Genomic DNA, 16,795 nt, shown 5'->3' on the forward strand with positions numbered 1-16,795 from the left:
AGATTTGTGTCACCAAGTTTTGTGTCGGAACATTAAAAATGCAACTCTGTTCTGACACATTTCTGATTTCCTTTTCCGTGAAAATGCTCCACGAGTTTTATTGATTTTTTTCCCTAACCCACAGGGAAGTGTCGTCCTTAACAAATGGGCTTCTATGTTTCTACCCTGGAGTGACAATACGAAAATGTTGATAACCGTAATTGACTCTGCATGTGTATTCCTCCATTCCCTCTGGATGGCTTGTTCTCTCTGGGATTCAAATCTTCCCGTGATTGGTTCACTGATGAGCCAAGCCTATGTCAGTGCATATTGATAATCACTTTAGGTGTCAAAATGCCTGTCTCGCTCCAGTGCTGAGTATCACACAGAATCTGCAGCGTCTTTGCACTTGTCAGGACTGCTAACTGCGGTGCTGCTCCGGAGCCAGACAGCAGTGAGAAAAGCTGGCTGTGGAACTCACCGCAGCTCATGCTGTTAGTGATGCTTGTCGCCTGGTGGAAGAGCTCGGCCAATGACTGAGCCTGTCCAATCAGATGTTGTTTTCATCCATGCGATTTTGTTTGCAAAACTGTCTTTGTTTCCCTGAACAATGCGCACACCTGTCTTGTGTCATTTGTGTACAGTTTAGTCATACCATGATCAATGTCCATGAGCATAAAAGCAGTCTTTATTTAGTTTCTTCTTTGCTGTCTTTCCTGTGCAGGACATTCAGTGACTGTGTTAGGTTTAATCTATCAACCGCTGAAAGGTTTGTTGTTGTCTTGTACCTCTAGAAGGGATTATTAATAAACTTCTGAGTCACCATCAAGTTTAATTCACAACACCTGCTCTCCTCTTTCAGCGGTCCCTTTTCGTGGCCCAGTTTAATCACGGCAAAAGAAAAAAACAACATGTTGTATAGTAGAATTTTGACCGATTAATGTTATAAGGTCACACGTTATGACCAATATTGAATAGAAGAAAAAACCTGGTCCACCGTAAAGGTCAGCCCTCCTTCAGTGAGCGTGGGTCGTGTTAGTTTGGGGTATTTTATTTGAGAGTAAAATAGACTTTAAAGCAGGGTATGCTTTAGGGGGGGGAATACCTTGTCCATGTTTTCGTCCTACAAATTTAACCTTTTCACAGTGTGATAGCCAAAAACCAAGATGACGACGGCCAAAATACCAAACTCGAGGCTTCAAAACGGCAGTCCGCAAATCAGTGGGTGACTCGATCCACTTCTTATAGACTGTCTAAGAACCAGACTCAGGAACTTGGCTCGTGTCTTGAGGAGATGTGTCATTTATTCACCGACACATGAACTGTATATGCACACTGCACTGCCACAGTCACGGCTATAACTTTGCTGCTAACTTCATACTCGTCACACATGCTCTCTCTTTCCACCAGACCCTTGCCAACATAACATGGGCTTACAATGCACTGCCAGAAACCATGCCAGGCAGACACACAGCCGACAACATCGCAGCTAAACTAGTTGTGTCCTACGACAACGCACGCAGCGTCTCTCTCTGAAGGACATTTCGATATGCGGACTGAAGGAGCCAGGGATCAAACAGCCAACCTTATAGTTTAAAGGACCACTTGCTCTACCCACTGAGGCACAGCTTAACAATGTCGTCTGCCAGTGTGATGCAAATGAATCGGCAGTAAGAGGCAATCATGTAACAGTAGGAGTTGAGCTGAGTTTTAACATAGCGAGAGCCGCAATCATTGACCTGTCATCTGAGAAAATGCCCCAAAATGCCTTTCTTCTTTGGCAATATTAAGTGCTCTGCGGTCCTCATCGGGTGCTGTAAGGGTCAGATTGGAAACACTGAGTGCAGGGAAATGGAGTAGTAATCACGCACATGTGAAGACAAGTGCATGATTGTGTTAGTGTATGTGTGACTGGCACATGAATAGAATACAGGACAGCTAATCATATATCATACAGAAAAAAAACATGATTTTACTAAAAACCACAACCACTCAGACACAGAAAGAAAACAGAAAAAAAGACTGCTCACATACAAACACACTGATACACAGGCGATCATTGAGAAACATATTTGTGTTTGCATTAAACACATACAGCAGCATAGATCTCTGAAAACGTTCATTTCTTACATGTGTTTACAAACCATGCTACAGTTCAAGTGTAATCTTTGCCAGGTATTTACTGTACACATTTCCAATAGTGACACGTTACTTGGCTAACTCGATGGGGATTGCTGAAGGCAGTCGCCCAACACTTGCAGTCCTCCCACACACACACACACACACACGACGTCAAACAACCATGTCTAACAAGGTTATACTATGCTATCGGTAGAGTTATTATACTGCTCTTGGATCTACAGTCTGACGTGGATGCTGGGTGAACATGTTCTTCATCAAATGACGTCGTAAGGAGCATCATGTGACATCGACAGCCTATCAGGGATCTTCACAACCTCACAAAGCTTGGAAAGATTTTATGTTTATGTATTTAGTTCATCTTTAAACGATGTATTCAGACACACTGTGATCAGGATCCTCCAACCAGCCACCAAGACAGCACACAGCACATTCAATCTAATGGATTCCAAACCATACCACCACAATCTGCAATTAAAAAACCCTGAGTTATCTTTTTTGTATTGAAATGATACAGGGCTGTTTATGGATTTGTTTTTTAGCAGGCTACATACAGCAAGACAAGAGTTGATGCCCTACTTTCTACATTCTGCTCTGAACTGTCTTTCTCTCTGCTTTGCTCTTGCTCTCTATTCCCTGTCCCCCATTCTCTCTCTCTCTACCTCTTTCTCTGTGTCTTTCAGTAGCGGTTTTGAAATGTAAACTGTACGCTTGACGAATGGTGAGTCACAATGTGAGAAGATAAATCAGCCCAACTCTGCAACGCTGCCAAGATCTCTCTCTCTCTCCATCCTCTTTCTCTCCTCCTCTCCTCGCAGGCATCTCTGCATTAACCCTTGTGTTCACACATGTACACCTACACCAATCGCTTGCTTACACTTGGAGGCGTGCATCCTTTTCAGAGCCTACGACACCCCTTCCAACCTCTCTCTCGCTTTTTCTCTCACTCACAAGCGCACTAAACTGTACACACAATACATGTTTGGAATGTGTGCACGGCTACACAAAAACACACAGATGCAGCACTGAGCGCGCCTGCATGTCACAGTCTCTATGAAGCTGCAGGCGGTATTACGGAAGAGATTAGAGTGCTGCTGGATTGAGGCATGACTCATTCACTGCAGAAACTACGAACGTTAGGAATATATCATATCTAAATGGAAGGAAACAGGAGGGAAGGAAGGAAGGAACATTGGAAGGAAGGAAGAAAGAAAGAAGTAGAAATGAGACAAAAACACTCCACACTGAGAAATAGCTAGAAACAGGAAATAAAGAGAATGTTCTAGAATTGGGATAGGGATAATAAATAGAAAGGAACATGGGAAGAAAGAATAAAAGGCATTTAAAAAAAAGAAAAGGTAGGGAGGGGGAAGACGGAATAAGAAAAGAATGCATGCCACTGTCATTATGTCGTTAATTAGTCATATTTTTAACATTCAAAAGAGAATAATATGACGTTGATGATGAATGACAATATTTTACATGGCAACTGTGATGAATATCAGCCAAGATGGCAATGACAGTAAGTCCAGTGCACTAATAGCTCATTACTAACAAGTGACATGTTTAGACCCCATGACACCCAAAGTCAATCAAATCGGACCTTAAAAGCTTTTAAGACGCATGTAGAAGTTTGTTTTCATTAAAAAAACATATTGATAAAGTTACAAAGGAAAAGAGCTAATAAGTGGCATGGATACGACCCAATCCATCACTCGTAGTGATGTGAATGTTGTGCTGACAATAACCAAATTCCTCACGGTTTGATTCCCAAAACAAACATTCAAAGATAGTGAGAGAAAAGTGCCTTACATGTGTTTGTTTCAGTCAGAATGTCTCAGACTACCTCACTAATTAACCAATTGACACTTCACTCAGGAAACGAAGTTGATTGGCAAAAAAAACAAGATGCATTTTCTTTTTCCTGAAGTGAATCAATGTTTTGCACTGCACACATGTGTGTGTATGTGTGTGTGTGTGCATGCTCGTTGTGCTCCTATGCTATGGGAACACACAATTATCACCTCAAATCTAATCAGTCAACAACACAGCACCCTACAGAAATTTCCATTTAGACAGAATTCAATTTGATCCAAACACAGTTCCTCTGCTCATCAACGCAGTCTGCCCACATCAACCACACCTCTGTTTCGCTCTCGTGCTCTCCTTTATATGCTTCTCTTTTAGGTTCCTTTTCTACATCTCCCTCTTTCACAGCCTGACCCTGCAGCATCCTCTTATCTGTCTCTGGAAATGTGTTCCTCCTCATCTTTCAGGGGCCAGAAGAGCAGATAAAATAGCCACCTATTGGTTTGCGCATGAGATGGAGAAGCGAGGGCAGGTAGCAGCAATTGCACTGAGGTATGACCTCATAAAAGAGGGTTTAGTATAAATCAGAAAAATCCCTTTTTCAAAAGGCAGCACATGCATATTGAGGCTGTCAATCGTTCTCTATAACCCATTTGAATTTCCATAATTTTACTTGTTAATATTCAAATCATATTTGATTGTTTACAATTGTTTGCCTGTTACTAATATTATACACTATACATTGTATTAGCCCCATGATGAGGAAGAGAGAAGCAAAAAAATAAGTAATTCTCTCCAGCTGCGCTGCCTCTGAGTCTAGATCGCCGAGCTTGCCAAGGTGTTGTGATATCAGGTATGGTTATCAGGTATTGCTAGCTTGTTGGTCAAGTAGCTGGCAGAGCAATATCAAGTTCAATGTGTGTGTCACATGGCAAAAACTTTGTTTCATTTTTCCAAAAGAGCGTGGTCAGATATATTCCTTTCTCCCACATCATTCGTCTACTGATCTGGGGCATGTGTGTGGGTAAAGGCCAACAGTCCGGTACAACTGTATCGTGGGTGGTATGCTGCTACAAATCACGGCTGTTTTCAAGAGGCCCTGTGCTCATTCAGACACGGACACTTTTGAGCGATCAAATCCTGGAGAAATTGGATGAAATCCTTCGAAAATGACACCCTGATGGCATAATCCGCTAGTCACATTACAAAAGCTAAAGATGCTCGAACTGCCATTTCACTGAGACTTTATCCTGCACTTCCTCCTCCAACAATGAGCCCTACACTCCTGTCCCTACTGTATAATTCACCGTCTCTATATCTTCTCTGATCAGTCCTCCAATTTATAAAGAGGATTAGGAGAAAACAATATCCTTCTCTAGCACCTGCAGTCCATTTGGCCAGATCCATCAAACAAACTGCTTTGAGACAAAGAGGAAAAACCCGAAAAACAACAACAAAAACCCTTTTGTCTTCATAAATAGATGTGTAGACCAAACACCTGGACAGCTCAGTGGCTAAATGCTACAGGCCCGGGCAATGAGGTGAGGAATGAAATTAATGAGGGATGCAGCTGGCATTGGTGAAGCCCTTTGGCTTGTGTCTGTTACTCTGTTTTGTTGATGGACAGGATGAATTAAAGAGATATGATGCGCTACGCTGCACTGTCTCACCATGTGACACTATGATGACGGTCAAAGCTCCTTTTGCTGCTCAACAAGGACAAATATTTTGTAATATCTTAATTAAAGCATTGCCAAGCAACAAGTGTTATATGTTTGGAGTGCATATCCTTAAAATAAACCAAAGGATCATCAGATGTTTTGGCCCATTGGTCTATATCTATTCTTTTTTTGTTTTCTTTAAGGTTACTATCATAGGGATGAAAACAATCTGTGGAAACCATGATTCACAAATTAATTTGGGGGGATGTTATCGTGTACTGTAAGGGTTGCTCATGTGTATTATTACATTTGGTTGTGACATGAGACATAAAACGTGCATATGGTTCTCTTTTTGTAGACTAATTCAAGCACTACCGCCCTCTCAGACAACACTAAACATGCCTTCTGTATGACAACAACATAAGCACCGTCACAGAGTCTTTAGTTCTTTTTTAGGTGGAGGGTGTTTTGTAAAGTGGAAGAAGACAAGATGGGTATGCACTGACCAAACCTAAGGCCCTTCAGCTATGAAGGCAATACTGCATGTAATGTCCTCAGTTGCTGTCCCCTATGGCAGATTCATAATGGCGGTTTGCAGTGATCCTATTTCCTCTTTCACATCATATGTGATTTGATCTGGCAATAACAACATACATTAGGATATACTGTGATGTATCAAAGTGAAAATAATCAGATGGAAACATCTTTTCAAGCTATACTACTGAATTGAAGACCGAAAAACCTTGGGTACGTCATCACATTAATGCAAACGTCCCGTTAATCCAATATTTCCATTAGGTGCGCCTGCTCACTGATTTGCAGCAGTGCCCAGAAATTGTCTATTACAGCCAAAGATAATACAGTGACAGACACTTTTTAACAAAATTTCTGGTAGACAATATCTGTATTAATCTCTGCGTCTACATGACTCACAGCGGAGATCACTGACCCTTAATTTGCCGTAATTACCTTAAAGACTCATGGAAAAAAGCATGTGTGTGTGTGTGTATGCTTCTGTAGATACTTGTTTTATCATCAGTGTACTGCATCTCTGTGTATTTGTATGTGTGTGTCACTATCACAGAAGTTGTCATCATATGCAACACAGGACACTGGCTGGAAGCATTACTGCCTTTTGACCTCCCATGGCGGTACCATATGAATGCCTTGTATTTACAGGATGTACAATAAATAATGGAAGCCAATGGAAGCCTGTTCTTGTTTGCTTGAGTACGTACATATGTTGTTAATCACAGTGTTACAGGATATCCCCATTGGAAGCGACACATAAGCGTTCTGTCATCCGATCCGCACTGACGGTGTCTCCGTCGGCTTGCTAACCGGCCTTCACCAGGCTGACCGGCGGCAGAAATGTACTGAACCAAAATAGTTTTCATGTCAGCTTCATGGAAATAAATCAACGGTATTTTTTATGTATTGATTCAATCATTTTGTTTCCACGCCCACAGTAGCGAGTGAGGGGAATCTGCCTGTAGTGAAAGAGACAGATTGGGAGCTTGTCAGATACAGTAAATGAATTCAGAACACATATACAGCGGAATATTTGGAGACTTGACATAAAAAACGCAGGTCAGTGTGGACTGATAGATTTAACAAAGTGTCTTGTGTGTGTATACGTTCTGTGAGACTTTCTAAATGCTTTCTATATGGACTGGCCTTTACAGAACAAGCACAAAAGCCATCCTGACGCATGACTATGACATTTTAGTCCAGGAATTTTCCAACAAACTATTTTTTTTTCTTAAAGCTGAGTAATGGCTTAAAGGTAACACATCTACATTTTAATCCCTAATTAAAGTATTTATAACGATTACATTTATAATCAGAAGACTTTAAAAAATGACATTAAGCACAGAACAATGATCCTTCCCTCATATTTCATCAATGGCACTGCCATACACACACACACACACACACACACACGAACACACACACACGAACACACACACAGACAGCAGAAAGGCACGCACGGATTTTTCATATTGGAAAAAAAAATCATTATGATGTCATCACAATAGAAAAATGCACATGATATCTGATGAAATAAACAAAACAACAGGATTTGCACGTGTCAAACTCCAGCGCAATAGATAATCAATTTTGTAACACTGGTGCCATTCATACTTAAAAAAAGTTAAACAAAGCATAACATTTGAAACTCCAAGTCTTAGCACTGAAATGTCAAATGTATACATTTAGTGTAAGCAAGAAATAAAGTGTAAACTCTTTGTTGGCGACGCATAGATGATTTAAATGTCTACGTTTGCATCACCTAAGTCGACTAGTATGACAATCTCCTTCATTTTTTTTAGACTGCTCTGAATGGAGAGGAATTGTTCTGAAGCTATCCCTCATTACCGTTTCTATTGCTTCTTGACTTTTGAATTCCACTGTAATGCAACGCAGACATAGATCTAACAGTCCTATCTTCTATTGAGTTGGAATTCACACAGTTTTCCACGTGACACGACTGGGCGCTGAGATAAGAATGCTGAGCAGCTCATTGTCTCTTATGTGTCACACAGACTCCAAAAAATCCTTCAGTTTTTGAAGGTTTCTCTGCATCTGATGAATTGAGCGAAGCATTACGTAATGTGTTTACACGCGGCAACACAGTGGAAGAACCATGCTCAGTGTGCATACAAACACACACACCTCCTCACCATCACGTGGAGTAAACATCAAGTCCCAGCATGCAAAATCACATAATTCAAAGGGTCATGTAATCTGATCTAATTAAAGACTTAGAGATTACATGTACCATTGCATTGGCAGCGCAGCTAATTGCATTCGCAGAATTTCTTCGCAGCTTGTGATTATAACGGCATACCCGTGATTCAGTCAGATCCTGGCTTCATTTGCATTCTTTCCACAAAAAAAAAGAAATGTGGTAAAATGTGATAGTGTGAGAAAGAAGGGAAGGGAAATTAAACTGCATGAAAATAAAAGCATACTGATGAAGATGATTAGAAGCCCTAGTGGCTAAACACCAGCATATGAACACAGTTCACATGGAAAATGGAATACACTGTTTCATTATAACTGGGGCAGCTTAAACATTGCATTCCTGGGGGTTTACTGGGGGGGGGGGGGGGGGGGTGTAATTCTAAATGGATTAGAAGAGGTTCATCAAACAGAAACTAAACAGGGGACAGCAGACTTGATGACATTAGTTGTTGTCAAATATTGGTTCTTAAAACATGCATTGGCAAATGATTTTGTGAAAAGAAATGTTTATATCGTCACACAATTCTGCATACAAATGTCTACAAAACGTCAGTCTCCAACCTTTGTGTTGATTTACACTGCGTCAGAACGTGTGAAGAATGGTTTGGGCAAGAGCACAGATGTATGTGTGTTTTTTGTTTGTTTTTGCGACAGTCTGGTGCTGTTCGCACAAATTTAGCCAGTGGATCTGATGTGCATAATTGCAGATTGACAATGTGCCTGACTCCAATTAGGGTTGGCAATTAGAGACTGCAGCTGGATCACAGACCTGCAGTCAATCAGCTGAAAGGGGAATTGCCTTCATACAACATAGTGTGAAAATGCCACTTCGCCAGTGCTTTGGGTTGCACATTGTGCAGCAGTTTGCACCACGTGCTGTCACAAACATGGAGCCATATCTCTTTGATTTTCAGCTTCTGTGGTACCTTCATTCAATTCTCTGTCTCGCTCTGTGCTTAAAGGCACCCCCACCTGTTATGGTGGAAAATACAAGGATTACATACATTCATGCACATGTGCACACACAAATGTATGCAGGCACACTGACTCACATGTCTCTTTTTACATTTCCTTTCGCATATGTCAAGTTCTTCTCAGCTGGAGAGTACAGTACGGTCGATAGGATGCTACTGAAGTCAGAGGCCGAATTCTCTAGAAATCATCAGAAGACTTTCAATATTTATTTCTTTGTTTGTGTGTGTGTGTGTGTGTGTGGGCACATGAGAGTGTGCGCAGCCTCATGAGCCAGAGGGCTGATGAGTAACACATCTCAGCAACACTGTTGCTTTACTCAGAAAGAAAATACTATTTACACAAGTCCGCTAAACGTGCTTCATGCTTCAGAAACAGAAACTGGAAGTTAGGTGTTCATGGGAATGAACACTGAACGACAATGAACAACAATGGTTGAAATTAATTAGTGTTAATGTTTCAACTAAGAGACTTTCACTGCCACTATTTCCACAGTGCAGTCACCACAGAAGCTTTCAGTGACCTTTGTGCAGTAAAGGTGAGGAATTCCTCACACATCAGATAAAGGCAAAGGTCAGTCTGCCTGCTCTAGTCGAGGAGACGCCCTTTTTCTTGGAAAACTACACTTCTGAATTTTTGGAGAAAAATACAATATTTTCTGCTTGTTTTTATCTTGTCAGCTTTCGTCAGACGGTAAATGGACTTGCATTTAAATACCTTTCTAGTCTTCCGGCCACTTAGAGCGCTTTACACTACATGTCAACATTCACCCACACGTTCATGCACTGATAAGCTGCCACGCAAGGGACCACCTGCCCATCAGGGTCTAATGTAAATGCTCACTCACACACTTGGGGTACACTATCTCACTCATGGATACTTCGACATGCAGGGGATAGAACGAATGGAGAACAACCCGCTTTACCCCTAAGCCATAGCTGCCCCATATATTTCCATAAGGCTGTACCAAAGTGCCTCTCAAACAAAGAATAATGAGAATGTTAGTTCAATAGTTGTGTCAGTATAAGTATACTCAGTTAATACGATTTTTTATTAATTTTGCTGCTGATTTTTGAAACCACAACAAGCCTGTCTTATTATTTTGCTCTTCTGCGATGCTTGTATTCATGTATGATTGGTGAGCATCAGTGCATATAGTCCATAGATGGTCTAAAGATAACCATGATCTTTGTTGACTCCAGCTGCTAGTTCAACTCTATACAGCCCATGTCATATTGTCTACATTTTGCAATGTATCATTTAGCAGAAGCTGGACTGTGAACAAATACCAGTGGCATTTCCTAGACTATTCTCAGTGCTGCTATTAATAAGCAGCTGACCTTTCATCCGTTGAATACCTCGCCATCCCCAACAGGGCGGAATAAAAACACACTAAAAAAAGAGCACAGACTGGCAATATTGGGGATAAGAATTTAAAAGAAACCATTCTATAATGAGAGCATAGACAATTGATTTAAGAAAGAGAGCAGGAAATTCACAAATCATTGTCAGCTTGTCCAAAAGTAAACTTGAACATCAAACATATACCCCCAATCACTGCAAACGCCGTAATGAGGCTGGGCTATGGCTTTATTCTAAACTCCTTATTGTTTCTTCTATATAATCATTTTATTTTTGTAATATGAATTCAGCATGATATGGACATTGATATTGTTAGTAGTGTTCACAGATTATCCTAATTTGCATCAGGACAAAAGGCTTCTCCTCCTCCAGCTGCTATTTAATACTTCAGGAGCTAAATTATAAAAGTAATGCAATCAAGCTACAGAAGGTATTTCCACACATGTACATAGAAATAATCCTCTGTCCTCCCACAAAAATTGCATAAAGATTTTCTAACATTTTGACAATATACCTGAACCACAACTGTGAGATTTTGGTATAGCAGCCAGCCTCTGGCACTGGATTTTTCACTGTGTGCCACTATCTGTTTATTTATGTGGGGTACAGCCAAACACAGACCATGTTCAGACTGAGTTAACCTGGATATGCATGTGATCTCACCATATGTGGACGTTTCCACAGTCATGAGCAACACTCATTAAAAGACGTGTTGTACAGACTAAAGATAGAGGAAACAATGAGAAGCAATTGTGTCAAAAAAGTCCTAACTCTATCAGAAATGGAAAATATTCTTTGCTATATTTCATTCTGATTCAAAATAAACCATACTCGTATTACTTTCCCTTTTTACAGGGGTTAACTACAGGGTAGAGACATTAATTCTATTAGCATGCACCCCACAAGGGTAAAGTAAGGATAGAGTGCAGCGTGTGGTTATGAACAGCTTACTATTGCTGATTCATCACTTCTCAGTCTCACTACCAGAGCAGCACTTTTGCTTGCTCACCTTTGGCACCAGTGAAAAACGGCCATTACTCTAGTTTACAAATGGAGGGCTGCAAATCCTATTAGGTGTAATTCAATCAAGACCCAGTGAGAAGCTATAGGCAGGACTTACGTCTTTTTTGTGATTAAGTGTGTGTTAGCTCGCATGGCAAACGGGTGTGCGAGCTCAAGTTTGGAAACAGAGTTTGTGCTACCAGTGGTGAAAGCATAATTATCATTAGCATGGTGTGTGCAAATACACCAGACAGTCTTGATCTGGGTAGCATCTGATTATGGCACTGGCCACTTTCTGAAGTAGCTGAGCCATTGATTGCAACACTACGTTTGCAGACTGCTAACACAGTCAGCCAGTGACACAGTGTGATAACGATGAATGCCCAATTGATAACTATCTGATGGTATTGTTTGTCGAACTGGCACTGCAAATCTGTTCGTAAGACTGTGTGATTAATACTGGACTGTAACAGCAGCTGTGACCTCCTTCCATTGTCCTCTCATGTTCTATTGTTCAAATTAGGTTTACTAATTGCTTGCTGCTGGTCGTTGAACAACATCTGGCTGCTGATGAGAGAATTTGTCCTCAGAAGTGAAGCGGCAGCCGGCCTCTTATAGGCAGAGGACCGTTGTCACCGCTGGCTAACGTATCTCGATTACTCAGCACTGTCGACAAATTCATGGCAGGGGAAAAGTCTTGACAGCACCTTGAGTTGATAGAGGATGACATGCAATATCAGCTTCAGTCATGTCTATTGATATTTCCGGTGTTGATTTCGCATCCGTTGACATTACGAATCAATATCAAAGATATTTACCGCAGCAAAGTATGATGTTTCCGTATTATTTAGCCTTTGTAGCCAGTGTATCAGGTGCATGTGCACTAGCTAAAATGAATGCAGTCTAATGTAACAGCCTCAGGACCTGGTAATGTCTCAACAAGAATGTGGCTATGATTTAGAGATTTGCTGTGTAAGGGACACATGGATCAATTTGAACTGTCAGGTGTTTAATAAACAAGCTGTTGATACCAATACGGACCCTCTATCTGTCCTTTTTCTCCCTCACTCTCACGCTCATTCTTTTCCATTGCTCTCTGTCTCTTACCACATTTTCGTTCTTCATTTCTTTGATCAGATTGAGTGTTATGAGAACTGACTGTCAATCAAACTCTGGGCAATTCTATTACATGAACCCTTTACTGAAAGTACATCCTCTTTCGCTGCACCGACACACAAACCAACAACAATAAGAAACAAACACACGTGCACACACACACACACACACACACGTCTACATTTGTGTAAACTATATTGACAGAGGTAGACGGGACACATGAATGCACACTCAGTAAGCAAGCAATGTTTAGCTAAAGAAATAGACAAAGGAACACATTGAACACACAGACATGCACACGCTTACACTTGTCGTGCTCTTTGTTTCTTTCTATTTGCTCTCAATAAACCAAATCTCAGGATATTTTGGTAATCTCGCCCCAGGCAGAGGGAGGAGTGTCCTAGGAGCCCACTGCAGAGAGCCTCATTGCCAACCCACTGCGCCAACCCTGATGACATCATCACTATGCACCACTCACCAGAGCAGGACCAGTCCCAGTGTGACATTTTGACACAGTGCAGGCTTTAACAATACTGTTCAAAACTAAATCACTATACAACGGAATGTAACAGTGTGTGTCTTTTGTGTTTCTTGATCACTATGGAGGGTTTCAGTTTCACCTATTGGAGAAATCATGATTGGAAAAAAAAAAGTGATTTGTCATTTAGGAAATTCAAATCACACAGAATACTACTGGAGTTTACCAGACAGGGTCATGTTGTTTGCTTCCAAATTTTGGATCAGGAGATACACAATACACACCCATTTGATGAGTTTGTCTTCTTTTGTTCTTTTGTTTTATTGGTGATTCCCTTGCCAGGGTGCTGTTTGTGCAGCAGGATTCAGTGTAATCAGGAAACATGTAAACATAAGTGTATGTTGTAAAAACTTGGTAAAGCCCTAAACCGGGTGAATGGTTCAATGCGATTTGGAAAACTAAAGCTTACAAAGAGGCTAACTTATCTATTTCAATGAATAGCTAATATAAGATTATATTATTAAAGGCATGAGCCTTTCTTAAACTGATGATGTACCCAATGTGATCATAATGAGCTTATGTCTTATTACTTCCTTTGAGTACTAAAGTCTTGCTTCAGACAACACTAAGCCCTGACAACTCCACATCCTCTCCCTTTTGAGGCTTTGGATGAAAATGAAATTGACTGGTTAATTCTATCATGAAAGAAATTTGAACAAATAAAGTGCACAGCAATGCATTTTCAACTACTAGCAAGTCAATTTCAATACACAAGTCCATACAAGTTAAAAAGTAATAAGAGAATTACAAAGAGTGCGATGGCAAATTGACAACTCCTTCATAGGTTTCTTATTTGAAATAAAAGTGCAAGAACTGTGTATCTAAAAACCCTATTAAATAAGTTAAAAACATGCACATGTTGTTAATGGGCCCTAGAGTCGGATTGTCCTCGACCCACGAGGCTCTGGGCTTTGAGCAGCCACTTGACCGCTGTGCTAAAGATGCTAGCGTAGCCATCCCAATACAGCCGGAGGAACGTTCCCCAACATTATTTCATATTTATGTAAATCAGTAACATCATGCGATATCTAATGAGTGAATTACATCAGTATCAGAACTTATATTAGAAATGGTGAAATATCCCTGGTTGGTTGTGTGTGCAACACTAACATAGTGTTGATGCAGAACAAAAGTAAAAGGCAGGACTTACTATCGTACCATTTAAAAAGTAGAAATGGAGCATGACAAATTCATGCAATGACTACCACTGTGCAGCTACAAAGGAAGGAACATGGAGATGGGAAACACATTAGAAAAGCAATAGAGGACAAAAACAAACAAAGAGATACCACGAGAGAAGATGGCAGGTAGACATTGAAAGCCCAGGGAAGAAAAGGAACAACATTCAGACAGGCTGTGAAGGACAGAGGGAGGGTGAATTGAATAAATAAGCAGAAATAAGGGGGGTGGGTATAGGTCCTCTAGAGAGAACGCGATGGAGGGCGAGGCAGAATGAGAAACAGCACAATAGAGAAATGTGTGTATGTGAGAGCATGCAATTGAAAGAGAAAGAGAGTGAGAGAGTCAGTGACAGGCCACATGGGAGCAGACGAAGGTGTGTGCAGCATGTCAATACAAACACTAAGTCACTCAAGGGCTTCCATCCAACTGAGATCGAAGCCTTGCTTCACAGTCAGGCATCCATTCGAGAGAGCCTCCTATCCTCCATTTCTTTCCCTCCGTTTCAAATATTCAAACAATGTCACATCTTCCTCTGTCCCTGTCTCATGTTTTCTCTGTTTCTTTCAGCAGATAAATCACTCCGTCTGTCCATCTATTACCCCAGCAGGATCAGCAGTGCGGCTGCTGCAGCATCAATGATTGCTTGCTTCCTTAAAGGCATACTGGGAACCCTGGGTATTTATGAGGGTGTAATCTCCTACCTGGGTTGCACTCGCACGTCCTCTCCCATCCCAGTGACCGGGTTACCCCGGGGGACGGGCTGTTGGATGGATATTGCTGAGCTTGTGACATGACAGCCGAGCAACAAGAAATGACAGGGCTGAAAGAGGGATGACAATTAGAGGAGAAGGGGGGAGGGGCGGAGGAAGACACACTATAGCAGCGCCACAGGTTTGAAGAGAAAAGAAACCCTTTTTATTGTCATATACACGAAATTTGACCCATCCCTGTATATAGGGAGCAGTGGGCTGCCAATGACAGGTGCCCGGGGCGCCGGGGTTTCAGTGTCTTGCTCAGGGACACTACAACACGTGGTACGTCCCAGTCGAGGATCGAACCGTTGACCCTGCGGTTACCAGACAACCCTCTTAAGCCAGTGAGCCCCGTCAGAGTAGATAAAACTTTAGCCTCTTTCACAGAGCCCGTGCCATTATTGCGCCTCGCTGTTCTGTATGAAAGGTACGGAGGCCAAGTAATGTATTTACTGTGAATATGTATTAATGTATGTAGAGTTTTCTAGTGTGTCTCCAGACAAGAGGAAGGGAGGAAGAGAGCTGATGAAGGTTAAAGGATACATCCGTATGCCGCCTGTTCTGGAGCCGACGGCCAGGATCTTCTGCACAGGGTCAAAGGCCAAAGCAGTGGGCTGGTAAGGAAAGCCATGACGTACAGTCTGCAAGGGAAGACACAAAACAATATTTTGATTGAAGTAGAAAAACATTTTAAGCTCTAAGGTAATGAAATGATTGCTTTTCTGCCCCTATGACATTCCACTGTGTGGTGAATCCAATTGAAGCTTTGTCATTTCAAAAAGATAACTGTCCATTTTTTTTGTCATCAAACATTTCGTCTACTTTTTGTAACTGACCACTTTGCTGAAGGGCAGAAAAAAAGACTTTAAATGATGAAAAAAAATGTTCCTTTCACATTGCTGTTGTGACAATCAGACACAATTGTGAACAACAAATGCATCCATACATATTGTCTTAAACAAACATACGTCCACATCCTTTTAACACTTTTTCATACTGCATACATTAATGATGCATCCAAATTTCAACAATCTTCTATGGATAAACCACAGAGACTTCACACTGTGTAATTAGTAAAGAAACCACAGCTTCTGTTAATATTGCATCTGGATTGAATTGAGAGAAAACAAGACTCAGCATATCAAGGCCTGACTCGGCAAAACGACGCTGTCTCTGAAATGCATTGCATGCGCTGTCTGCCATTAGTCATGTTAATTTTCCCAGCAGTGCCTCAACTACAGTTATCTGCTCTGAAGTGACGTGGAGACACATGGCTCACCAGCGTTGAGTGAAAATGTTACACAAATGTTAACAATAAAACGTTATATGTATCAGATTATAGTTTAATTGTCTTTAAAGAACTGAAGACTACCCATAACAGCAACACTGACTGTCACAGCAACCCTGCTTTGGCAGTCATTAACAAGAAGTAACACACATTTATCCTGTCTACAAGTATGTTCACCATCCTATTTTCTCAAACAATCCTACAATAATGATGATCCATAAGTGCCTGGAATCTCAATGTAAAGGAA

At 41.2% G+C, this 16,795-nt stretch overlaps 1 protein-coding gene across 10 annotated transcripts in view; it reads right to left on the reverse strand.

Moving 5' to 3' along the window:
* Nucleotides 1-16,795, reverse strand: part of stxbp5l (syntaxin binding protein 5L) — a 109,092-nt gene that overhangs the window by 76,767 nt on the left and 15,530 nt on the right. For all 10 annotated transcript variants that reach the window (XM_031858567.1, XM_031858564.1, XM_031858566.1 and 7 more), the window contains exon 2: nt 15,804-15,901. In XM_031858567.1, coding sequence (XP_031714427.1) covers nt 15,804-15,901 — 98 coding nt within the window. The remainder of the gene's footprint in view (nt 1-15,803; nt 15,902-16,795) is intronic.

The sequence above is a fragment of the Anarrhichthys ocellatus genome, unplaced genomic scaffold, assembly GCF_004355925.1.
Source record: "Anarrhichthys ocellatus isolate YVR2014 unplaced genomic scaffold, GSC_Weel_1.0 scaffold20, whole genome shotgun sequence".
Taxonomy (NCBI): Eukaryota; Metazoa; Chordata; class Actinopteri; order Perciformes; family Anarhichadidae; genus Anarrhichthys; species Anarrhichthys ocellatus.